Genomic DNA, 27,603 nt, shown 5'->3' with positions numbered 1-27,603 from the left:
TAAAACTGTTTTTTCAAGGATTTTTTCGGGCAAGTGAAATAGATTTTTGGGCAAGTATATTCCAACTATTTAAAAATTTACTTGCCCGACTGGGCAAGTGCTTCTAAAAAGTTATGTAGCACCCTGCTAAAGCGCTAGAGCAAAACAATGTGTAATAGAACCAAAACTAGACAATGGATACTAAATGGCGAGCCATGAATGGCTGTCAAGGTTAACAAGTTAGGCTTAGTACCAGCGGTAAATTGAAGCGAAGCAACTAAAATAATGCAAGGGTTCTTACAAACTCCTTCTGATGGCACACAATCGGCCAATTACTTACTAAGGCAATTAACAATCCACATTATGAAGAAAAAAATGTTGGTGCTTGCAAATAAGCTCCGTAAAAAATAATAATTTTGGACTTTATTTGTGGGGTTATGATTCTCGTCTTTCAATCTGAGGTACGTGGGTTCGATTCCTAGCCATGGAAATGATGGAATGTTTTTCAGCAAAAAATTTACCCCCATTGTTCTGCACTCAACCCAGGTGAGGTAAATAGGTACCTGGTAGGAATTTATTCCTTGAAATGCAGCATGCGTAACAACTACTCTGCTAAAGCCAGGGTAATTATGCTGCGTTACTGTAGAGCACTTGGAGACTTCTGATTAAGTAAGTGTTAAGTGCTATTTAAGCATGTATAACTATTATTTTAATTTTTATTGGTTAGCTATACTATAATGTATATTTTTAGGAAGTAGCTAACTCACCTTCTGGAGCTGGTGCTTTTCCGTCTAAAATATATGAGGATACCACTCTATCCCATTCCTCATTCTGAGAATCAAGGAGCACTAGAACAATGTCAAAACGACTCAACAATGGACTCGCGAGGGCGATGTTTACACTGATTGATTCACCTGGGTCGTATTTCCCCTTTGGGTTGGTTGCTGCTAGGATGGTGGTTCGGGTGTTGAGTTTACAAACCAATCCAGCCTAGTGAAATAATATTATGACAGACACTGTATGATAGACCTATTGACAAACATATTTTATGCATACTTTTTCTGAAAGCATTCCTTTTTCTTCAGGCTTCCCACTTTTTGAATTTTGTATTTCATTTCAAATATCTCAGCAATCTTGAAATGCTTTCTTTAATTATACATTTGTTACCTACACATATATGAAATCTAGTGTAAAAGTGGAACAAATGAAAATTCAAATAAACAAAAAATCAAATCAAATTCAAATTTGCACTTAAAAACTACTTGTACTGAAATGGCACAACCCAATTCTGTAAATAAATGTAAACTTTAATACCATTACATAATCCAAGAGCTTACTTTTATTGTATTCCTTTACAATTCTTGAATACTCCTTGAAAGTTCATATTTTCCCCAATACAGAAAGAAATGGTATAATGAGAGAAGAATAAAAGGAATAATTAAAGACATTTTAGAGCAAATGTGTAATGATAAATTGTGTAATACCTTAGCGACACTGATTGTCTGTTGCTCCATGGCCTCATGTATACTACCTCTGTCATGCTCTCTGATGCTGTTAAACTCATCTGGATGAAACATGGAAAACACATGTATGTCATTTCAATTCTACTTCATGGTTTATTAGCTTTACAAATTCATGATTCATTAACAGAATGAAATATTGTTTGCAAACAGCAGTGTAACACTTGGACCCTAACTGACAACAAAATTCCCTTGTAGTTGTACCCTTTTTACCCAAAACTTTTAACACTTCTGACTGGTTAATGGCCCAAATACATGATGTCACAGCATTCAAGCGGGATTGGTACAATAGTCCATTCCCCCAAACAATATGTTAACTGCTTGAATTGCTGCCAGTGTAATAAACCAATTGTGCTGAATATTGTTCTTACCAATACAGCATAAACCACCATCAGCCAAGACAAGAGCCCCTGCCTCCAATGTCCACTCTCCAGAATCTCTAACTGCAGTAACCGTCAGACCAGCACTTGTTGATCCTATACCAGTGGTTAATACTGATCGAGGAACTACCTTTGCAGCATACTTCAAGAACTGAGATTTCCCAGTACCTATATATATACAAAAGGATAAGAAAAAATGACCAATACTTGAGGGGGGAAAAGAGAGACATGGGCCCTGTAACTTAATAAGAGTAGTAATCCTGAATAACATGAATATATTGGCACTGTTAGTTTATTTGTTAGATTACATTTTGTCAGGCTGTCAACTTAAAAGTTACAAATTATTTCAGCTATAAATCGGTCTCTTTTAATGTTTCTTGGAGCTTGCCAACACTGGATAGTTTTCATTATTTTTCTTTTAATAAGCATAGTCAAAGTCAGAGATCAATGCTTCTCAGCCAATGAAAACCTATCAGTTATTAAGATTGTTAGAAAATGAAACCCGTCAATATAGGTGGGGGCCGCAGCTAGGGTCTTTGCTGCAGTCTGATGCTGTTATGCAAAATATAAGGGATAGGTCTGATTAAGCAATACTACTACTAGAAACAGTGGCTGTGGTGCAGCTTGCTTAAAAACTTGATTTAGCGGTTGTTTTCTTAACAAACGTTCAGTGGCAGTATTCCACAGGAAAGACCTACCTGGATCTCCAACCAGAAGAAGATGGGATTCTCCTCGTGTTCTTATACCAGTAGCATCACGTCGAGCTACACCCCCAACAAGTACCATCCCTACTGCCAGCTTGACCACATAAAGCCCATAAACCTGAGGGCATAGACTGGCTAAGATTATATTACGTCCCTGAATGAAGAACAAGCAGAGAGACAGATGATAATATGCAAGAGTAATTAAACATCTAGCACTACATACGATTACCCCAGTTTGCACATGACTACCAGCTGTGAAGGTACAAAAGCATTCAAGGAATTATTTACTACATATATTAAGTGGAGAGTGGCAAATAAATATCAAATGCCTTGCTAAATGATGGAAGAGCTACGGTGAGATTTGAACCCTGCATCCCATAGTTCAATGTCTGGAGACTCCACTGAGCCAGAGCATCTCTGATTACATCAATCATAAGAATCGTTCTGTGAGGTTCTTTGCCATAAAAATTAGCAAATCAACTTGCTATAAAACTGTAACTACTATCCTTCCATACAAGACAAATTTCCAAATAAACTTTCAAGAATTTGAATTACAATAAAATGGGAACAGTTATATTATAAATCAATATATACAATACAATCCTGCATTCAAAATATATCAAGCAATTGTAAGTGAAGCAAAATATTTGGATGGGATTCATAATTAACATAAGAGCTAAATATCTTTGTTCTGCACAAATTGAAAGATACCCTTTCAAAACCTTGTGGTCGTTTGATAATACTGTTTGTAAGTTACAAGCGACTTTACTAACAGGTGACCCTTTCGTTGCGGTAATAATACACCATATTTTCATTGGTGTTGATTTAGCTCCTGAGAAAGGGTCATCAGTCATTTGTAAAGTCACTCCTCACTTTATACGAACAGCTTTATGAAACACCCACCTGGTAGGTGTTGCATAAAGCTGTTCGTAAGTTCAGAGCGATTTAAAGAGCGACTGGTGATCCTTTCACATGGTAAATAGTATACTGTAGAAGCTGTTATTTTCGCGTACGGAATTTTTCGCGAATCGCGGGGGTCCCGACATTTTCGCGGGTTGTTAAATTCGCGATCGGAAGATGTAGAAAATATTTCCACAGCACTTAAAAGAAGTAAATCTAAATATAGTGCAAATCACGTGCATATCTCTACCCCTCAAAGTCCCCATGCTGATGTGTGTTTTGTACATGAATATGTCCCTGTAAAAACAGTTACAAACTGTGGAAAAAAGTGGTTTAAATTTCAATTTTTTACCTTTAAATCTGGAAATTCATCATGCCACAGTTTGATCTTTAATTTATAGGGTTAAGCAATCTTTAGAATTGGTGTTTTGTTCTATTAATTTTTCAAAAAGATGGTAAAAGTGCAAAAATGTGGAATTTTGTGAACAGAATCTTCACCTTTAAAAGCTCTGGTCATGTGACTTATGAATATTAATGAGTATGCAAATAGCTGCCAATACGTGTGTATAGAGTCAATCAGATGACAATAAAATCAAATTATTTCATGGAAAATACATTTTAATATTACAGTGAGTGTATAGATATTGATGAAATAATGTTAGAAAATACTTTAGGCTCTGATTTTGTTTGAGAAATTAAAAAAAGTGAAATTCTAGCTAACTTTTTGAATCACTAACTGTACTTTCTAAGCCTCATTTTTTGTACATATAGAGGTGCATATCTCCATTTTCTCACTGTATAATATGTTTTCAAGAGCAAAGCTTTGCTGCTGGGGACATTGGCACTGACTAAGAAGTGTGTCAATATTTTCGCGTGTTGTTAAATTCGCGGCCGATCGGCAATTCGCGAAATCCGCGAAAATTACAGCTTACACAGTACACCAAAATGTTAATTGGCAATGGTTTAGTGCATAGAAACATTTACCAGTCATTCTTAATGTTGCTCTTAACTTACGAACAGCGTTATGAAAGGGTCCCCTGGCAGGATAAGCTTTGGCCAATGTATAATGACTTCTTGCAACTAACCCTTAGTACTATATCATAAATTGTCTTTAATATTACTTTTTTACATTACTAAATTTAACTTATGTCCTGGACTACAATGTTGAAATGGCGTGAACTGGCGCCAACTGGCCAAACTGGTGACAGCCCAGTGGACTCCTAGCATTAAATAAACTAATACTCAATGTTGAAAACAAGAAATATAAAGGTAATGGTATTGGGTTCAAGACAGAGATTGAACAAAAATTGAAAATCTGATTCTCATAATTCTATCAAGTTTGATGGTGTACAAATTGATAGGGTTCACCCTACTAAGTGTTTAGGAGATATAACAGACACTAAACAACTTTGGCACCAGCATGTTGAACATGTTTGTAAAAAAGAGTAAGTGCTATTCTTGCCTTTACTTAAATGAGCTAAGCCATTTATTGACATAACTACAGCAAAATTAACTTTGAATTCATATTAAAAAAAACATAATACTGATTACTATAAATGTTCATTGTCTTCTCAATATCTATGTTTATTCCTAACCCCTTCATTTATAAATCCCAACCCTCCTCTCTAGTTTAAAAAAAGAGCTCAAATCATATATTACATTTATTTTTAAGGATGCTTTTGTTTAACTTATATCTTTTAAATTATTTTATATATTCCTTTTTGTATATCATGTTTATGCATGGGCCCCCTATTGATACCAGCATATTACTGAAAGGGTACCCTAATAAGATATTATTGAAATAAATGTATGGATGGATGGGTGGATTGATGAAAGAATAAATAAATACAAAAATTAATAATTGATTAATTAAATAAAAAAATAAAAAAATAAGTGAATGAATGAATTAAATGAATGAATAAATAAATGAATAAATAGATGAATAAATAAATAAATGAATGAATAAATAAATGAATAAGAGTTAACACTATGACTATGGTAGAAGTTCTGAATAACTGTATTAATCAAAAGACTTACTTACCGATAATGGATGGAACCTGTGATTGTCCCAGAATTCTTCAAACTCTTGTCTCTGTGAATTAAAACACAATTCCTGACTAAATCAGTAGATTTTGATTCAATTTTCACTCACGATCAAATTTTAACAAATCTTGTGCTGAGCCGGTATGGTCACGAACATTTGTTACAAATTGTCTGTCAGGACTGTCACTATTCATATTAACAAAATAGAACTATGGAAAGACATGATTTGTGCACACAGTTTCTCAATATTCTTGTTTGAATTCATCAGCCTCTAAAATTAGGGTATTTTTCCATTCAATGCTGAACAATGCGACATTGAACTCAGTAGCCTTCGACCACTAAAGTAACTTCAATTTTTTACAATGAGTTGAAGAATCAGCCACATAACAATTTATACCATTTTTTAGTATTAATTCCCTTTTCTATCAAATTGGTCTACATACAGACAATTTCACAGTGCAGCTACAACATTAATCAGGGTGGACTTACTTACATTGAATGACCCAAAATTTGAAGGAAAAGCTCACCATTTCTTCTGTAACTGTAAGAACCTCTCTCTGTTCATTCTTCACTGAGATATGATTAGCCTTGAGAGCTAACTCAATTTCACATTTAGAATCAACATACGTAGCTTGCCATCTCCTCATCACTGTACCTCTGTTGAAGAAATAACAGTCATGTTATCAACAGAGGCATATAAAGTAAAAACAAGTGGAATGCCTCTGGCCGTCTCACCTGCATCACGCGATTCAATATAGCAGCAGTGCTGATTTTGAAAACTACTTTAACTCGCACAAGATGTTCAGTGATACTTGGTTACTCTTATTTCCACGTTTTATGAACTAGACCAATACACTTATAGAGATATGATGGCAATTCAACAAATACCCCCAACGTGGCCAAAGTTCTTTGACCTTACATGACCTTTGACCTTGATCATGTGACCTGAAACTTGCACAGGATGTTCAGTAATACTTGATTACTATTATGTCCAAGTTTCATGAATCAGATCCATAAACTTTCAAAGTTATGATGGTAATTCAACAGATACCCCCAATTCGGCCAAAGTTCATTGACCCTAAATGACCTTTGACCTTGGTCATGTGATGTGAAACTCAAGCAGGATGTTCAGTGATACTTGATTAACCTTATGTATAAGTTTCATGAACTAGGTCCATATATTTTCTAAGTTATGATGACATTTCAAAAGCTTAACCTTAGGTTAAGATTTTTATGTTGATTCCCCCAACATGGTCTAAGTTCATTGACCCTAAATGACCTTTGACCTTGGTCATGTGACATGAAACTCAGGCAGGATGTTCAGTAATACTTGATTAACCTTATGGCCAAGTTTCATGAACTAGGTCCATATACTTTCTAAGTTATGCTGTCATTTCAAAAACTTAACCTCAGGTTAAGATTTGGTGTTGACGCCGCCGCCGCCGTCGGAAAAGCGGCGCCTATAGTCTCACTCTGCTATGCAGGTGAGACAAAAAACCTAACAAGGCAGGGGATGCAAGTTTGTAGATTGCGCTATAGGCCACATTCATGTTAATTTTAAGCACAATTGTGTGATTAATAACCTGGGTCGGTAGAATAAACGCTGTCTTTTCTCGCTATACAGTTTTCAGTTCAGTTCATTTATTTTCCATTAAAAAAAATCAATCAAAATATATACATACATAATTCATGAATAAAAATCGGAAGGACCCCAAGAAAAGCATAGCTTGCGAGGATGGGGCCCTGTACAATATACATGTAGGTGGATGTCATAAACATTGCCATATTTTTTACTTTTTGCAAAAATAAATCCCATTACATGCAAAATATACAATAAAAGATACAGGGTAAAGCAGTCAAGTTTTGTCTTTTTTTTTTTTGGTTCCATGATATCCCTGTACCATGGCGACTTTAGTCAAGCACACAATGATATCATTTAGATCATATTGTATTGGTTTTACTAATCATCGAATACTACTTGTAAAAATATTTTTCCATGCTACTACTAGTTAGGCCCTATATGGTAATTCATGCTTTTCTCACTTTGTCTTTCATCTTTTTTCCTCTCTCTCAAAAATCCTTCTCAGCTCTCTGTCTCTGAATCATAAAGTGCATTCATATGTATAGTTGTTCAATACTAGCTATGCATATCGAGTATTATCCCCCACATATCCTCCAGCCTCATTATTGATTAGAAGTGATTTCACAAGGAATGCACAGAGATTTTTATTGGTTTTACTTACTTTGTACTAAGAGAGATATGACAGAGAAAAGAAAATTAAAGCATTTTCCATGCACATTAGCCCTTAGCCAGGGATAGAGTCTTAGATTATCTCAAGGCCACAATTTGACGGCCTTGGGTTGAGTCAAGAGTACAAAGTCTTTGGCAGAAAGTTTTCTCCAGTGGACTTGTGCCCATTAATGATAGTCTTCTAATAAAGTCAAACTCTAATGCATTTAATGCATCCATCCATCTTTCAAGTTCAGTTAAAAAGTGATTCTATATAAAAGCTATGTTGTCTTACGTTACTGTGATGTCATCACCAGCTTTACAAGAATCCACCAAGTCATCTTCCAATACAACCCACATTGACCTTGGAATCTAGAGGTCAGAGGTCAAGGTCAACAATAAGAAATCTTGTTCAAAATTTGCAACTACCAAACCTGATGAACATGAGAAAGTTTTCATTTGTTTACGGAATGGAAAAGAAGATGTATGGATGAAACATTATCAGAGCAGGATGATGATAACATCAGTTTAACCCTAAATAGACTGGGCTATTTTGATGCCCAAGAAGACTGGGGGGGGGGGGGGCTGATTCAGCCCCCCCCTATGATCTCGGCCGTCGACCGCGCGATCGCGATGAAAATTGGCACGTGCATTACCCATGGCATAATCTCCAAGACTGTAGGATCAAATTTTCCGAAAAATCTCATAATTCATTAATTATGCTAATTTATGCGTAAAATCAAAGATTTGCTCTAATTAACTAAATAAGGCCTCTAAACTGCTAATTTTTAATTCACAGACTCTTTGAAGGATTCTGATCAAATGTACTTTAAAAAAAATTCAATATCACAATTCTTTTCTTATGTATTTTATTGTTTTTAAAATTTCTTATGTATTTCTTTGTTTTTCGACTTTTTGTTTTTTATTGTTTTTTCAATGGAAATCGTCCGCTACTTTATTTTGACCATAAACAAGATGAAATTAATTGAGTTTGATTAGTAAAATTGAAAATAATGATACATTTATGAATTTTGGCTAAAAACACAATTTGCATTGGATTTGTACACAAATTCACATTTTTGAGCAATTTCGGGTCGACATGCACTTACAAAATGTTGCGTAATTTCGGAACCAAGTACCCGGGCGTCGCAAATTTGGTCTCAAAAGTTGCGCAAGACTTGAAAAAAAAAAGTCATGGAACGGCGCGGCACCAGCTTTTTGCGTTACAGATTTATTGCGAAAAATGTCGAGGGGGGGCTGAATCAGCCCCCCCCAGTCTTTTTAGGGTTAAAGGAGAATGAAACTCTTTTGTCATTAGTGATCTCAATATTCAAATGCTCATAACTATCTTATTATTCATTCAATCTTCCTCAAACTTTCAACAATATGTTTCTTTGATTTTTCTCTTTGATATGGATTCAGCTGGTTTCAAGGGTTTCATTCTCCTTAAAAAAAAACAGATTTGTTACTAATACAAAGAGACGTAGTCCGGCTATCTTGGCCATCTCAAATATCTTCATCAAAATTGTTATTTCTTTTCACTTCTCTTGAAAATGTATGTTTTTTATTTCTAATATTCTTATACATCACATATGTCTTCGCCAACAGACAGTATTCATGCTTCCATTTTGATCATCTGCTTCAAAGGAAATGTTGCATTAAAATTAACATCAACTGTTTGGCAAAACATTGAGAATCAACTAATTTGAGATTATAAAGGATACAGTTCCCATGGTGAGTTTATGAACCTGTTCCTGGATCTTGATCTCTTGGTAATCTCGGCAGCTAGAGGGCACCCCTTCACTATCCATTCCTGATAGGCAAGAGAACTTGGTAGAATTGCAGCCCTCGGGATTGGGACATCGGTCTGGCTTGCACTCATTATAATACCTTTCAATATTAGCCTAGTGAATATAAGATTTGAAAGGTCAGAAAAGACATAGAGCAGAGCACATATACAAGTCAATAACTCTGAAGGTTATTTTAAAGAAAAATTTCCTTATGTTTTATATGACAACTGAAAAAAATTGACACTAGAGGACATGGAAAATAAAAAGATAATGTCTTTCATGGTGATCTATTGTTGAATTCTTAAGGTACGAATCTTCTGGCATCCAAGAGAACAAGGTCGTGTTAGTTTGACAGAGCTTTCTCCAGCAGCTGTGCCATGTTTGTAAAACCATCTCCTTACTCAGATATCCTCATTACAATCCATTGATTCTATTCTAACAAGTCTTCCCTGAAACCTTTCCACTTCTATGTCATACACGTTATAAGATTACAACAGTTCATCTGATCTTACATAGATGAAAATGCCCAACTAGAACAAGGCAAAAGCGATTTTGTGTCTCGCCCACTTATGAAAATAACTAGAAATATTGTGATTTGCGAGGGCACGCAACAGAATTGTATCGAAACTTTATTGTGAAATGACTGGGATGGAATAACACTTGTCATAAGAGCCTTGCACGTAAACTTTAATTTTGAACTGAAAATGACCTTTGACCTTACCATGTGACCTCCCACTGCAGCAATACATGCAGGTCGCCTAAGTACATCTACCATCCAAGTTTTGTTGAAAAGTGACTTACGGTTGCGGTGTTAGGTGTCATAAGAGAGTCTTGCATGTAAACTTTTACGTTGACCTGAAAATGACCTTTGACGTTACCATGTGACCTCTGACTGCAGCATGACATGCAGGTCCCCCAATTCCATCTACAATCCAAGTTAGGTTGAAAAGCGACTTACGGTTGCGGAGTTAGGTGTCATAAGAGAGTCTTGCATGTAAACTTTAACGTTGACCTGAAAATGACCTTTGACCTTACCATGTGACCTCCGACTGCAGCATAACATTCAGGTCCCCCAAGTCCATCTACCATCCAAGTTTGGTTGAAAAGTGACTTACGGTTGCGGAGTTAGGTGTCATAAGAGAGTCTTGCATGTAAACTTTAACGTTGACCTGAAAATGACCTTTGACCTTACCATGTGACCTCCGACTGCAGCATACCATGCAGGTCCCTCAAGTCAATCTACCATCCAAGTTTGGTTGAAAAGTGACTTACGGTTGCGGAGTTAGGTGTCATAAGAGAGTCTTGCATGTAAACTTTAACGTTGACCAGAAAATTACCTTTGACCTTACCATGTGACCTCCGACTGCAGCATAACATGCAGGTCCCCCTAGTCCATCTACCATCCAAGTTTGGTTGAAAAGTGACTTACGGTTGTGGAGTTATGTGTCATTAGATTTGTGACGGACGGACGACATTTGGATCCCTAAGTCTCGCCTTCACCTCTGGTGGTCGAGACAATAAAGTAAAACCAACCTTGACATACAAAAATAAGCAGTCATGAATTTGAAAGCCAATGAAATGGTCTATGTCGTTTGAAACTGACCTCTACACTGAAGACATGCTTGCATTTAGAGCACAGGAAATCTTTCTCAAACTCTAGCATCTTGACCAGTGTTGTGCGGATCACAGTTCCTGTTTGAAATACACAGAATGTGATTAAGGGGATAGAATTCACGTTTTACATTTAAACCAATACAGTAACTCAGCAACATCCTTTTATGCAAGTCAAATTCTGGAAGAAATTTCTGTCAATATTATGCTGACAGATTCTTGATGATAAATTTAAAAATAATTTTGGATGTATGGAAGTTATAAGAATTAGAGGAATTATCTTGTAGTAATATCCGGAACAAATGAAGTTTGTAGTTTTAAATTTTGAAAACACTTTAGAGAATAAATGTATTGATGAACCAAATATTAAAAATCATGCAATAAAATCCACATTGGAACAGAATGTTATTGTATATTTAAGTACAAATTAAACTAACTACTAGTGTATGTTTTACAAGTTTAAAAAAGATATGAGAAAAAAAAAACTGATCAATTATAATAATATAAGGTATTTATACAGACCTGCCAACCTCTGGGAATGAAAAACTGTATTCTGTGATTAAAAAAAATGTATTTTTCCCCAAAAAAGTGTATTTCATAATAAAATGCTTGGCGCACTCGCTCATCGCGGCGCTCAAGCTGCATGCAAGCTAAAATGCGCACTGCTCTTGTAGATGAAAAAAAAACATTAAAACATGTGTATATCTTTACCCTGGTTTGAACAAAATGATTGAAAAAAAACAAGTTACCTGAAATTACATTGATCTAATAACCATATTTGTGCACGTTTTATGAAATAGAGACATATATAGATTATTTTTCTCAATAAATTACGATTTATTTTTATTTTTATTTTTTTTTTATTACAAAAAACGTACTTTTCAAAGAAAAAACGTACTGCCGTATTTTGGTTGCAAAAACGTACTAAATACGGCTAAAACGTACTGGTTGGCAGGTCTGTTTATATTGCGCACATATCCACCTTGTTAGGTGCTCAAGGCGCTCCTATATTACCCGGCTAAGCTAGGCGTTCACATCGCGCACAATGAATATAATCAAATTACACAGTAAAATCCACATTGGAAAAGAATATCATTTCATATTCCAAATGAAACAACATTTGAAATATCACCTGAGATTGAGAGAAACCTGCCAATATCAGTGTTTCTTGGGAGTTGTTCCCTGACAAGTTCAGGACAAGCTGGTAACCCGGACAACCTTCCATGGATGTTTGTCTTCATAGTCTGAGAGGGTAAAAATAGAGACATTTATAAATGCAAGCTTCATAAATCAATGAAAGTTTAGGTTTTTTAATGCAAGCTTCTTGCAACAACCCATAACCCTTTTGGAAGAAGTAATCAGAAAAATTATAACTCACAAGAATTCTCATCTCAAAGTTCTCTCTCATACAACTATCCAGTTCAGTTCTTTGAGTTGCTTCAGAAACAAAAGAGATATATCGCGGCTCAACCACAAGACCTGTATTCTGCCAAAGGTTGATCTTAATTTACTCTCTTTGGAATGAAAATCGCTGATAAAATCACTAATTTCTAGGCTTATGCATGTCTACATAAAGGATAATTTCTCCCTGACATGACGGAATTCAATGTGTCTGGTTGCAGAAAGATTAAAACATTCTTTTCATTAAAGGGCAAGATTCATAAACTGAAATCCAGCTCAGGAATAAAACTGAATGGATATATTAATTTCTTAGATGGTATCATGAGATGGCAAGATGTGACAAGACTTTAAAGCGGTATACAATCAAGAAGTCATAAGAAAGCCACCCATAATCTATGCCATGTGACATTATTCATTGCCCCAAGTTTCAAATTCAAATTAAAAATAAGCCAATCAAACAGCTGAAGTTTAATATGGAAAAGAAATCACAAAATTATACGTCTAGATGCAGCCTAATGCGGTGTTATGTAATCAGTGCTGGTATCTCTAGAACGGTCTGGGAGAAGGAATAGTTAGACTCATCAATCAGAATAAAAGTTGCATTTCCAATTTGAACATATTTGCATGTTAAATATAGAGCGTGTGTTTGGGTAAAAAATCACGAGACCTGTACTAGGATTCTAGGACTTGGGATTGAGTTCGGTCAAATTCATGCTTTCCGAGATTTTATTAAACTAGTCCAACAAGTTTGCATGATGGACAGATAATTAAGTGTAAAGTCAATAAGCCTTTTGCAAATTCTGTATGATTAAATTTTCCCATGATTTGGCAATTACATGTTGCTTTAAGTCTCCCCAAAAAGAACCAAAATGATTCTATGTCAATTGTTCTCCATCGATTTTATTCACTTATAATACTTTTTAATAATAATTTTAATAATAATTTTTATCCTGGATTCAACACTATACCTTACCATGACCTTAATCCAATCTAAATACTCTAACCCCAAGACCATTATATTTGAAGAAATACAACCTAGAAAAATTGATGAAAGAGATCTTACCATGTTATCTTTTTCTAGATGGTTCATAATAATCTAAATTTTAATCCAGGATTCAACACTATGCCTTACCATAACATTAATCCAATCTTAAAACTCTAACCCCAAGAAGGAATTTGAAGAAATACAACCTAGAACAATTGATGAAAAAAAACTTACCATGTTATCTTTTTCTAGATGGTTCCTGAAAACATCCATTGCTATCCTGGTAAGAGCTATGTCTAGTAATGGCAATGTGATGAGTGGACTGTTCAGGATCAGATCACTCACCTCCATATTAGTCTCAAACAATGTCATAGCACTGTCAAAAGAAAAAACAATGATTTTAACCAGGACTGTTTATTCTGCATATGGGGGTTTGAACTACAGTTCTTGCTTCATACTGAGAGATGCAAATCAGTTCCATTTGGCTTTTTGCACTCATGCAAATTTGGGATACTTCAAGTATTAAAACAAATATGACCAGGAAATCTCCTACAAACTTAAAAATCTTAGGTCTAGATTAAATTTGTCTTTATTAACATGCCGGAAGACCATCTCAAAGCATAACGCCAACAACATAGGTGGGAGGTGGTATCGTTTTACAACTGTATGTCTCTGATTCCTAGGGGGAAGAATTGATGAATTACAATCTTCACCCAGAACAAATAATCTGCAACCATTATACTTGGTTTAGCAGCCGACATTAAAAACTGACTTTTACAGCACAAAATAAGGTGCCGTTAACATAATGTTGTGCCCATTCAAAAAATCATCAGATCAATGTTTGCCTGGCTATTGCAACCCCCCCCCCCCCAACACACACCTGAATAAAAATCACTCTGTTTGGAGCAGGCGTGATCTAACCAGATTAGACACAACAGATTTGAGGGGTTGACTATTGTGCAAAAACGATATGGCCCCTGAAATGGTACGGTGTCTAATCCGGATGGATCCGCGCCTGGTTTGGAGTGTAGTTTAAGAACTTATCATCATCGAAAGATATCAGCATGACCTACTCAATCTGAATACTATAATGTTGACTGTCATCTTCTTTGAGGAGTATAGTCTCAATCTCTCCTTTGTGCTGCTCCTTACTGTAGCTCTCAAAGATACCTAAGATAAAGGGGAAAATGCAGGTTTATTTAACCAAGCTCTTGAAATCCAAATTTCATTAGAAATAAGATGAGCGAATGAATATAAATGAAATTGAAAAACAAAAGACTTACATGTAAATGAATTATTAATCAAACATATGAATACATTAAACAAGAATAAACATGTCAATGTTGAAAAAATGAAAGAATCAATAATTTAATCAAATAAATGAATGAATTATTTGATAATTTATTCAAACAATAAATAGATGAATACAAGAATAAAATAATGAACTGATTCAAATTAAAATATTCATTTTTAGCTTTATAAATTTGAAAACTTACAGATGTATTCTTCTCTTTCAGAGGTTGAAAATTCTTCTCTACTCCCCATTTTTCCATATGAAACATGTTTAAAGACAGTTAAGAGAAACAGCAGTCATAGCAGTCATGAACATGGCTCCCTGTGTCATTCTATCTGGGTGACTCAACTACCACTTCCATGGGATGACATACTGAGGATTAGAGATTGTCTGCAACCTGCAGGTGTATGATACATTCATTTCTATTTTCAAATAAATCATCAAAAAGGTACCCTTCTAATGGAAATTATCTTGTAACTTTGCTAATTATTGCTCTCTTAATATATTAAGCCCTGCATACTATTATAATTCCAGGCCAAATTGGTGCCAAGCCACCATTAAATCTACCAAATCAAGTGAATATTTAGTCAAATTTCTTGTTCACTTTTGGCAGGTCTAAATTCAATCCAGTTTTGTTATAATTATATCAATCGAGAACTGGATTTGAAGTTGAACCCATAGTATTCCGTCAATGTCTTGCGGATCCAGAATTTCCTGGAGGGGGGGGGGGGGGGGGGGCAAATTTGAAATCAGAGCAAATTTGGGGTGCTATTTATACTATACATAATACATGTATAAGCCTGCCAAGTAAAACATGTCAAGGAAAGTCTGACTGATACGCAAGTAGGCCTAGATACACACAGGAGCGGATCCAGCATTTGTTCTTCATCATGTTCCTATCACAGCTTGAGCATACATATGCGCCAGCCAATCACGTTCGTGCTACCGTTTTCAGTTCATCATGGTTACAAGAAAGTGATTGGCTGGCGCATTCGTATGCTCAAGCTGCAATAGAAACATGACCCGAGACTGGCTCTTTGGAATAAAACTGTTCTGAGGAGAAGTTATATGTGATATTGTTTGTTATATATTCGTTTCGTTCTTAGGACGAAACGTACGAGTGATTTTTGTTTGTCGGTGTCTATGCTTTTTAGCAGGGAGAGAATTTCTATAGGTTCCGTCAAATTTGTTTCAGTGAGCAGCATAGCTCTTTGAATGATATAACGTGGGCATGTCACAAGAAAATGGTCAATAGTTTCCAATATTTTGCAAGAATCACAAAAACCAGTTGGATGTAGTTTTAATTGGAAAAGATCAAAGTTAAGACCTATTATTCCAAACGAAGTTTATGTAGTATACTTTCGGCAAATCTGTTTAGGTGGCATTCGTATAAAGAAAGATTCACCCCTGGTTGTATATGTCTCATATTACAAATGGAATTCTTCCACCTGTTTTGCCATTCCTGCGTATATATTTTTGTTATCAATGTTTTTGCTTCATCGTAACCTAAACTATTTTGAATTTTGATTCTATTCGTTAAAGCTACTTTTGCATAAAAATCTGCTGTTTTGTTTCCACTTATACCACATTGGGTGATTTCAAGTTCGGTGTTGGTGTTGGTGTTGAGAGAGTAAAAAGGCCGCTGAACCGAGCTCCAACACCGAGCTGGGTTCAGAGGAATGATACCGATTGCGTTATCGATAGCACATGACGTCACGCCTCTGCGCTGCGCTGCTAAATCATCTCAACTTCACGCGAGAAGTCTCGACGACGAAAATGAAAAATCGGAGAGAAATGCATTAAATTCTCATCGTACAAAATACCAATGTTTTAATTAATTCAAGAATTCGAAAGAGTGAACATTATTCTTCATCAAAATATACACAACAAAAAAAGTAAGTCCCCCCTAAATCAAATTGCTGTAACTTTTGAACGGAATTATTTTGAGATATGATATTTCGTAGGTGGTTTTCTACACTCATTAAACAACCTCTGGGGAAAAATGAGATTGATCGGTTGAGTCATGCATGAGTAATTAAAGATTGAATTAAAAATTACCATTTTTGAAAGTCACAAGAGTCGTTTTTCAGATTGTGCAAATACAAAGCTGGGCAAAAGTTGTTTTTAGGTGAATTTTATGGTGTTAATGCTGTTTTACTATCCATCATTTAGCCACTCCACACACAATTTTGATATTGTATGTTCGTGGTTGAGTGAGCACAATAATGCAGGGGCCGCGGGGGGGGGGGGGATGGTCAGCCCCCCACTTTTTTCCAAAAGCATGTACAAAAATGTAAAAATGACCATACGATTGTGATTTTTTGCATGGTCAGCCCCCCCCCCCCCCCACTTTGAAAACCGTTCCGCGGCCCCTGTATAGTGACGTATCATCAATGGGGTTTATGGTAGTATCCTCTACAACTTGTTAGATCATGTTAACATTTGAAAATGTTGGTGGCTCCCCCGATTATAGGCCCCTCCCCCATTTTAAAATTCTGGATCCACCACTGATTTGTCCATAAATTAAACTGATCGTGAGAATTTGTAAGAAAAAATACATTTATGCAGTATGAAGAGTATTCATTCCTAAGTTTTCGAATGTGCTCGCTCAACCATGACAATTTTAAAACTTCGGAAAGTGTGTGGTGATAGAAATGATGGATGATAAAAACAACAGCAATTAAAGTCACATTTGAAACCGAATTTGCCCCCAATATTCACTTTATTACCATTTAAAATGGGTCTGTGATATTGAAAATACCCAATTTCCCACTTTGATGTGTGCTCACTCATCCATAAATAAACAAATCGATTTCATTTTTGCACAGAATTCTGCCCATAGGTTGATAAACATTACCGCCAAATGACATTGCTAAAGACAGCCTTGAAAAAAAGTTCCACCACATTGAATAGGGGGTTACTTATTCTTAAACATATGCACCCATAATGTACACAAGTCTATGAGAGAGGAAGTCAACATTTTAACAAATATGAAATGAGGGTTTGTTTCATGGACAGTTTTTGTTACTTCTGCCAACAGTTATTTCATGAAACTTCGCACATGGCTTCAGTGTAACACTATCCAAAATGTGCGCACACCAAAATAACCATTTGATACGGCACAGAGTGGGGCCAGGGCCTTGAACTTTCTTCTCATTTGCATAATTTTTTAATATTGTGTGCTCACTGATGCATTAAACATCGGGATTTTCATAAAAATTAAATCAAATGAACCATGCAAGGAGGTTTGTGATAGATATCCATAGTTACAAATTGCATTTTTTCCAATAACGTAAAAAAGAGCTAATCACATTCCACATGTTCATTCAAGCGTGAATGTTTAATTAAACGCCTCTGAATCATTGAAGCATGTTAATTGGTCATGAACATAACGAAAAAGTTGAGAAAAGATCATTTTCAGTTACCAAAATGAAACAATACTTGCCTATGATATTTGAAAATCATATCTTTTGTTTTCAATAAATGTTCATTGAACCGTGAAACAATAAATATTGTTGAAGATACTCTTCCCAAAAATAACTGTCATCATATTCTATCATTTTTATTGATAGAAATGTGTAAAAAATCCAATTATAGCAAATTTGGATTTGTGTTCATTCAACCGTGAAATTTAGCCAGAAAAGTTGTATCATCTTTTAGAAAGTACCTTTTACAAGCCTTCTGACTATTTTTCATGATGAGAATGATGAATTAGTTCCAATAAAAATGGAATCAAAGTCATGATATTTGGCTTGTGACTTTTAAAAAGTGACATTTTTGCCTTCTGGCGGTGCTCACTGAAGCATGACGTAAAATACGTCCATAACATTTACTCAGAGGGTAGCCTATAAAATTACCTACACGCTCATGTAAAAATATATTCAAGACTCGCATTGGTTCGGAAATTATTGATGTTTGTTTAAGGGGGGACTTACTTTTTTTGTTGTGTATATATACAGCTCAAATGATTTGTACTCATCTTAACTGTAAAAGCTAATTTTACGGGGATGTTTCATCGTGTTCGCCGCCTGTTCACGAGCTTGAGATTGCCAACACCAACCCCAACACCGAACTTGAAATCATGATTTTCCCAATTCCCTGGGGGTTGGTGTTGGTGAATGGGGATATTGCACGTAGATCGTCAACACCAGCCGCAGTGCTGGGTTCAGCAGACGACATTCAACACCAGCATTCAACACGAACTGCCGGAAATACGTCATATTTTCCGAGGTCAATCCCAACACCAGCCTGATTTCAAGTACAGTGTTGTGGCTGGTGTTGGTGTTGTCACAACACCAACACCAGATTTCAACACCGTACTTGAAATCACCCAATGGCTTGGTATCCATTCTAGGAAGATTTCTTTACCCTGGTATTGAAGTTTAGCAGTTAAAGTTAGTATTTCAGTTACAAATGATATTTTTTCATATTTTGCATAGCTAACAGCGCACTTTGTGAGTCACTTAAGATGACTGTTCCTACATAAACATTAATATTTTCTAACCATTCTAAAGCAAGTACTATACGTTCCGCTTGACGGAGCGTCTTTTGGGCTTGGGCTTTTTTCTTCTTGAATGTATTCAGGTTTTCTATTGAGATGTGTCTTTTTAATTTGTTACTAGCTTTATTTCTATCCTTAATTGTTTTGGAACATTCTTTTGTCCTCCAGGGGATAGAATTGTGATGTTTTTGCCTCTTTTAGGTATTGTTTCATTGATAGCATTCAAAACACATTGTTTTGAAGAGAGCGTAGTCCTCTTGTAAATCAGACCAAGCCATATCTTTGAAAATTTCTTCATATCTTTCAGAGAATTTTATCCAGTCCATGTTCTTGAATGACCAGAAATTTTCTGGAGTGTGGTTATCAACTTCAGAACATATGTTTGTAGTCTTTTCCATTAGCACCTTTATTGCTATTGGAAAGTGATCACTTCCAAGTGAGGTGTCGAGTACTTCCCAAAAACATTTATTCGATATATCCGGGGATGTTATACTTAGATCTAAACACGACATCGTTCAGTCACTGGGTCCAATCTAGTACCTGTTGCATTATTAAGTATAACAAAATTATTTGAAGCAATGAAATGTTCAACAGCCCGACCGTTGGCGTCGTTTTTCTCACTACCCGATAAAGTGTTATGAGCGTTGAAATCAAATTTAGTTAATTTACTGAGAATATGGTCATCTATTTTTTTACATGGATTATAATAATTCACTACAGATACTCTAGATTGCAAGATATGTATATCCACCGATTTAAGTTCAAGCTCTTCATCATATCGAGGGTAATAAAAGTTTATAGAATGGTGCACATAAATTGCACAACCACCCCTACTTTGTCCACCCTGGTTAATTCTATTCCTGGGGAAACATGTGTATTCAGGAATGTGAAAAATCTTATCATCCGTAAACCACGTCTCCTGTACACAAATTATATGGTAAACTTTGCTATTTTTTAAGAAATAAATTTTACTAATTCTTTACCATGCGCACTCATGCCCTGCGCATTCCATCGTAAAATGGTGAGTGCTGATAGTATTGTCATAAGTTTACTACCCTTCATTGTTTGTATTTGCTTTGGTAGCTCTCCTTCTTTCAAAATTCAAAACAAAATGGCCGATCGAGACCGAGGCTATATAGACTTGGTCAAATTCGCGCATGCGCCCTACACCCTCGGTACCGGTCTCGATCGGCCATTTTGTTTTGAATTTTGAAAGATGGAGAGCTACCGCGACAGAACTTTTCGTTTTTTTGAGGTTCCAGTCTGTGCCTCTATGTCAGGATACTACCACTTGTTCACTGCAACCATCCTGCCTGTGGGGAATCTACAGGTAGGACTATGGTATGCCAATGCTGTACACAGCACACACTTTAAAAAATCATTAAAATGTCACTTTTGTGACCAAAATTACTCATTTCCATACAGTTGCAATTTATTTTTCAGTAGTAACCAGGGAATAATTTTTGTATTCACCAGAGCACTCAAAAACTTAAATTTTGTGTACGCCCTCTATTGGTGGAAAGTAATATGGTAAGAAAATTTTCATTTTTCAATCTTAATTAAGAAAAGACAATTTAAAGAATCAAATTTACTTAGAGCCAAGTTATATGATGAATAGCTGTAATGGAAACAGACAGTGTAAAAAAATGAAGCATTTGTCCAAAAAAAAAAGAGAAAATAAGCCAAACATTGCTACCCTTATTTTGCAACACATGGTCATGGAGATGTAACTGAGCTGAGCTGAGCTGAGCCTGAGTCTGAGAACAAGGTTATATCAGATCATATTATAACCTTGTTCATTGAATGAGTGGATATCACCACCATGACCACACGATAGACCTTCATCCATATAATCGTGGTAAGTGCATAATTTCTGTTTTCACAATTTATTTTGCTAGATATTTTGACCACAATCTACTCTAGTCCCGTGAGTATGGGAAAATACACGGTGAGCTTAGAGCCTTAGTTCTGGGCTCCGGCCCGCTTCGCGGGCCGGAGCTCTCTGTGTTAGGGCCTAGGCAGTCGTAACCCAGGGAGCCCAGGGGCTTACCGTGTATTTGACCATACTCACGGGACTAGGGTGATTTATGGTCTAAATATTTCTCCAAATGAATTGTGAAAACAGAAAGTATACGATTACCACGATTATATGGATGAAGGTCTAACGAGTGGCAGTTTCCTGACATCTGGGCACAGACTGGAACCTCAAAAAACGAAAAGTTCTCTCCTTCTACCCCAGTCTTGATCGGCCATTTTGTTACGATTTTTAACAAAAATGGCCGATCGAGACGTTAGACCTTCATCCATATAATCGTGGTAATTGTATACTTTCTGTTTTCACAATTCATTTGGAAAAATATTTAGACCATAAATCACCCTAGTCCCGTGAGTATGGTCAAATACACGGTAAGCCCCCACCCAAGGGTTCATTACATGCCGCCACGCACAGAAAAATCAAGCCATAGAAGTCGTGTGTTGTGGACCCAAGAAGTGAGATCCCAGCACGCGCGACCCACTAGTTAGAAATCCACTGCCAAACGCGGTTCGTGGTGCGAGGTTAGTATACTATTAATACCGGTACTAACCTCGCAATACGTGTGAGTGGTATTGGTAAGCCCCTGGGGCCCGTTTCTCAACACCGTCATAAGTCTAACTTTTCGACTAAATCGGAGATAGTGAGCTACTTGTCCGCTAACCGTTTCACAAAGCCCTCTTTACCAAGATCGGGTACAACAACCTCACTAAATATTTATGACACCTCCGAACCTGTCATAACTTCTTTCTTAATGACGTAGTGGCATCACGTGGGTAGACTATGACAAGCAAAAGTGCCTAGATATTTGAAAATAATCATCTTACGTAATCAATCATAGAGGTTGAAATTACATCACAAAACAAGTGGGATAATGCATTCAATGATAATTCTAATAAAAAGAAACTATAAAAACTGTTGGTAAAACGCTACAAAACCATTCAGTTTGAAATAGTAAAATGATTTAATCGATAAAGATTCTACCACGTCAGGCCATCCATAACTGGACTCGTATTTGTCGTTTTCAGACCCCTATTAACATTTGGATAAATTCTATCTCTAATTTATGCATAGAATTTGTCAAATCGTATGTTTCAGTTTCATAGATTTATTTTTGTTTTTGTTAAACTATATTTTGATGATGTTTGGAACCGTAGAAGGGCGTACTATAATTATCATCATTTTACAAAGAAACCCGTTATGGTTTACTTTCGTAAACTATTAAAATTCGATGTCTCGGGGGTATGGCAGTGTATCCTATTGCCGGACACCTTTATTTCAGTGCTCTAAAAATGACAACTAGAGGAAATACAATCAAGAAAAATTCGCACTTGCTATTCCAAATATTATGAAAATTATTAATATGATAAAATTATTTTATATTTACCAACCATTTTCTTTGCATCGCACTTGCCGCATACCCCTCCACGAAAAACAATTATTTTCGTGCGCGACAAATTACATCATGATTCCGGACGCGCGCCGGACGGGTAAAGATATCCTTGATTATAATGATGTAAGAATAAATTTCTGTGATTTTTTTCTTCTTATATCATATCATGAATAAATTCTAACTTTTTGTTTTCTTTTTTTATATCGAATCTGAGCAGATGTTGGTAATAAATTCGTGTTTGATAACTTAATTTATTTTTTATTTTTTGGTTAGCTGCATGTTTCATGGCACTTTCCAGTGCTCGTTCGTATCGTGACGCATCAAGTTCTATCGATGCGTAGCCGATCGTCGACGGCTCTACTCACGGTAAACCTCACGCACGGTACCTTGAGAACTAGCCGTCGACGATCACCCACAATACACCTCACCTCATCATTCGATCGGAGGAGCCGACTAGATTGAAATTCGGCAAATCAGGCCCATATTTCCGTTAGAAAATATATAAATTCATTCAATTGTTAATGCAAAACTATGTTATATGATATTTTAAGCATTTTCTGTCATTTTAGAGATAAATAAGGTAGAAATGTGATTTTTTCGCCTTGTTTTTGCAATCTTGTTCTATGTATTGTCTATTGATCTGTGAAAATGAATTGTGGAAGTCTTACGGTACGAAATTGTTTTCGAACGCATTTATATGCGCGTCCGGAATCACAATAGTGTCCGGTAATACAATACATGACTATACCCATCTCAACGTCCACATGTGATTTTCTAGTCATGAAATGATTTATTCATTATTTGATAATTGATTTTCTCAGCAATTGAAATTTTTTTGAATGCTCCAATCTTCATGGTCTAAGTATGTATGATGCATAATTTACATGTGCTATTTATTTTGAAAAGATGTATTTCCCAATTCATCACAATATTTGCAATTTTTGTCATATTTTTCTTTTTGAAAAATATGCTATTTTGTGACTAAGTCTAAGGGCCGGCTACGTCTCGTCTGCTCTTTTTACCGATAGTATCGATATCAAGGTATTCTAAATTCTAGTTAGGAAGCCTTTTGAGAAACAGGTTTAGTATCCGTGGTTGGTGGATAAAGATTATAGATATGACTAACTTGTCCCTGGGCTCCCTGGCCTGGGTAACTTAAGCCTAACAAGCTAATCTTACTCACCAAGACATCAGTTTGGAAGAATGTGGGCCCTAGTTTGATTACACAACATGAATTCAACGACACGTTACAGAACCCATCTAATATTTCAGGTCAGGAACAGCAAGTAACACAAGAACTCTCGTTAAAACGTTAACCAGCTGCAAGTTCAAAATCGTTTTGAAAAGCTCGCTTGTCACGCGGGAAAGGAAAGAGGGCGGTCTGAAAATTTGATCGAAAATGATCGGACAAGGAACAAAGTTATGACATTTTAAAGGGATGGTCCGGGCTGAAAGTATGTATAACTTAATAAATAGAGTAGAATTCACTGAGCAAAATGCCGAAAATTTCATCAAAATCGGATAACAAATAACTAAATTATTGAATTTTTAAGTTTAGCAATATTTTGTGAAAACAGTCGTCATGAATATTCATTAGGTGGGCTGATGATGTCACATCTCCACTTGTTCTTTTGTATTTTATTATATGAAATTAGGTTTATTCAAATTTTTTCCTCCAAGAACTATAAAAATTGGATCGACAACTGATTTAGTGCATTAGATATTTATTGTTGCAACTTATTTCATTATAAGGGAGACATATTATTCCCCCAAGTATGAAATAAAGAAAAAATTATGATTTTATGTAATAACATAAGAAAACGGAAAGTGGAGATGTGACATCATCAGCCCACCTAATGAATATTCATGACGACTGTTTTCACAAAATATTGCTAAACTTTAAACTTTAATAACTTTATTATTTTTTATCTGATTTTGATGAAATTTTCGGCATTTTGCTCGGTGAATTCTACTCTATGTATTAAGATATAAATATTTTTAGCCTGGACCATCCCTTTAAAGATTAGCATTACTTAATTCGGTTGAAACAGTTCGGTGCATGTCTTCATGATACTCAATGAGAGGGGGGGGGGGGCAAATGCCCCCCCCCCAAAAAAAAAATGCCTCTTTTCAAAATGGAAAATGCCCTTTTTTCAAAATGAAATATCCTTTTGTAATCAAAATAGAATAAATTTCAGGCTACAAAATCACCAAATGTTTAGCTCGTGCTTCGCGCTCGCATCAATTATTGTTTAGTATAAGGTAATCCTGTTACAATGCATAGAATGTCCAGTTTTCAGGTTGGAATTTGATTTTTGGCTCGTGGTTCGCGCTCGCACCAATTATTGTTTATTATTAGGTAGTCATTCTGTTCATGGTTAAATAAAATGCCTAGACTGTGTTTTTCTGGAAAGAATATCACAAATTTTTAGCTCGAGCTTCGCGCTCGCATTATTCGATTGGTGAGATACGTACGTAGCCCGCCTATCCTATTCATGAGGCACTAAATGCAATCTTCATCGGCGGATCCAGCTTTTGGCGAAAGGGGGGGGCGCACTACCGAGCGGCGCACATATTTTTGCACTTCACCGGCGCCATAATGTTGAAAAAGGGGTAAAGAGTCTGACCCTGTCAAATGCTCTTTTCAAAATGTAGGATTTCCAGTCATGCCATTTTGCATGACCACACGCAGATAATATTTCTGGGGGGGGGGCAAGACTCGAAAATTTGGTGCACATCTCACATTTGCACATTTTTCATAGTTTTCATGAAATGTTAAGGGAAAAAAATGTTTTTCACAACAGCAGATGGCGAATGTGCCCCCCCCCTTCCCCCTTGCTGCGTACGACCATTCCCTGAAGTCCACTTAAACATATCTCATTATAACAGAAAATATACATCAATTTAAACATATACTCTTTCTAAAACATATATAGAGAGAGACTGAAAAACTTATTAAAGAAAGAAACAAGCCAAAAGTAACACAAATTATGCATGTTATGTGCGATTTCAAAATCTCGTGTATTAACCCTTTTATTGCGATGAGGCCAATACTTTTGTATATTAATAGAGATACAAGTTTTTTTACTATATGTATATATATATATAAACACAGGGGCGTCGATCCATTTTTTTAAGATTTGGGGGGCAAAATCATGAATCAATTTTCCAAAGGCGCTCGATATCACACAAAACAAACAAACTCACACAAACACACATATGCATACATATATTTATATGACTCATGAGATAGAAACACATATCTCACCAACAAATTAATGCGAGCGCGAAGCACGAGCTGAAATTTTTTAGTATACTGACCTGAAAACAGGAAAAAGGTGCCTGTTTAGGACTGTTTGTATAGTAACTCATGAGGAGGATACATATCTCACTACACAGATAATGCGAGTGCCGAGGGCGAGCTGAAATTTCTTTATATTACCAGAAAGCTTGATATTCTATGCATTTTTGGTACCAATGATTAAGATGGGTATCTAAAAAAACAATAGATGCGAGCGCGAAGCGCGAGCTTAAAATTTTGATATTTCGATCTGAAAAAAAATGAAAGTTTAATGGACGTTTGTAATAAAGAACAAGATTATATCCAGCAACAGATTATTGCAAATCGAAGCGGGAGTTCTTTTGACGTTTAGTCCTGAAAAAGGGACATTCTATTCACCTATTTAATTATGAAAAGTATGGGGTTTTGCTACAGAAATGATGTGAGCGCGAAGCGCGAGCTGAATTTTTTTTTATTCCAATCTGAGAAGCGGATAATTTAAGCACGATTTTAAATAAAGAACGAGTTGTGTATAGCTCAATCTCAATTTACGACTGGTTGCGTAATTATACACTCCCGGTACTAGCAATGGGTTTTAGCAAAGTTTTGGGCTAAAAATCGAATCATCTTCATAAAACACTATAGTAGCTGTCTTAAACTAAAGGCCATAGAGGTGGCACAATGTGGAATGTGTAAAGAAGAGAAGTGACTGACCTTCTTTTTATTAAAGCATTGGAAAATAGAATCAAAATTAAAGGATTTGCTCTACGCTTTTGTATGATTCTGGGATTTTTAAAATAAATTAAAGATTTCATGACATCTGTCATTCTGTGGGCAACTGCCCCGCCCCAGTCCACTCTGTAAGGGCATGCGATAAGCTTTGTTATGACCATTCAACAATAAAATATATAACCAGGTGCCACTGATCATTCTTGACCGGCGCCGATCTAGATTTGGTTGGCAATAGGCCCTTCTTCATTATTCTACCGGCGCCTATTTATTGGAACCAGGGGACGCTGATTATTCTTGACCGGCGCCGATTTAGAACAAGTAGTGCTGATTATTTTTACCGACGTCACGTAAGATTCAGGCAGCGGCAATTCATAATTGACTGTCGCCGATTTAGAACCAGGTGGTGCTGATTATTCTTGACCGGCGCCGATTTAGATTTAGGTGGAGCTGATTATCCTTGATCGGCGCCAGTTACGAACTCAGGCAGCGCCGATTTTTCTTTACCGGCGCCGATTTATAACCAGATGGCGCCGCTTATTCTCGCCCGGCGCCGATTTAGATTTAGGTGGAGCTGATTATTCTTGATCGGCGCCCGGTTAAAACTCTGGCAGCGCCGATTTATAACCAGATGGCGCTGATTATTCTTGTCCGGCCCCGATTTAGATTTAGGCGGCGCTGATTATCCTTGATCGGCGCCGGTAAAGAAATCAGACAGCGTCGATTTTTCCGTACCGGCGCCGATTTATAACCAGATGGCGCCGATTATTTTTATCTGGTGCCGATTTAGATTAAGGTGGCGCAGATTATCCTTGATCGGCGCGGGTTAAG

General features: G+C 36.3%; 1 protein-coding gene across 3 annotated transcripts in view; it reads right to left on the bottom strand.

Annotated features, from left to right (window-relative positions):
- The window catches only part of LOC129256462 (DNA helicase MCM9-like), a 30,849-nt gene extending 6,716 nt beyond the window's left edge, over window positions 1-24,133 (bottom strand). Inside the window, exons 1-14 of one of the 3 annotated variants that reach the window (XM_064113251.1) lie at window positions 23,947-24,130; window positions 15,040-15,234; window positions 14,617-14,713; window positions 13,778-13,919; window positions 12,290-12,401; window positions 11,150-11,238; window positions 9,481-9,660; window positions 8,052-8,128; window positions 6,054-6,183; window positions 5,525-5,575; window positions 2,578-2,737; window positions 1,871-2,047; window positions 1,464-1,543; window positions 747-969 (exon numbers count right to left, since the gene is read on the bottom strand). In XM_064113251.1, coding sequence (XP_063969321.1) covers window positions 747-969; window positions 1,464-1,543; window positions 1,871-2,047; window positions 2,578-2,737; window positions 5,525-5,575; window positions 6,054-6,183; window positions 8,052-8,128; window positions 9,481-9,660; window positions 11,150-11,238; window positions 12,290-12,401; window positions 13,778-13,919; window positions 14,617-14,713; window positions 15,040-15,088 — 1,567 coding nt within the window. In that variant the 5' untranslated portion in view covers window positions 15,089-15,234; window positions 23,947-24,130. Of the gene's footprint in view, window positions 1-746; window positions 970-1,463; window positions 1,544-1,870; window positions 2,048-2,577; window positions 2,738-5,524; window positions 5,576-6,053; window positions 6,184-8,051; window positions 8,129-9,480; window positions 9,661-11,149; window positions 11,239-12,289; window positions 12,402-13,621; window positions 13,641-13,777; window positions 13,920-14,616; window positions 14,714-15,039; window positions 15,235-23,946 lie in introns of those variants that run through there. The other 2 variants (XM_064113300.1, XM_064113345.1) reach the window with 2 other exon arrangements.
- Window positions 24,134-27,603: the final 3,470 nt, after the last annotated feature.

The sequence above is a fragment of the Lytechinus pictus genome, chromosome 1 (genome assembly GCF_037042905.1).
Source record: "Lytechinus pictus isolate F3 Inbred chromosome 1, Lp3.0, whole genome shotgun sequence".
Classification (NCBI taxonomy): domain Eukaryota; kingdom Metazoa; phylum Echinodermata; class Echinoidea; order Temnopleuroida; family Toxopneustidae; genus Lytechinus; species Lytechinus pictus.
Note: the sequence above shows the minus strand (reverse complement) of the source record. Positions and strands in the feature narration are given on the sequence as shown.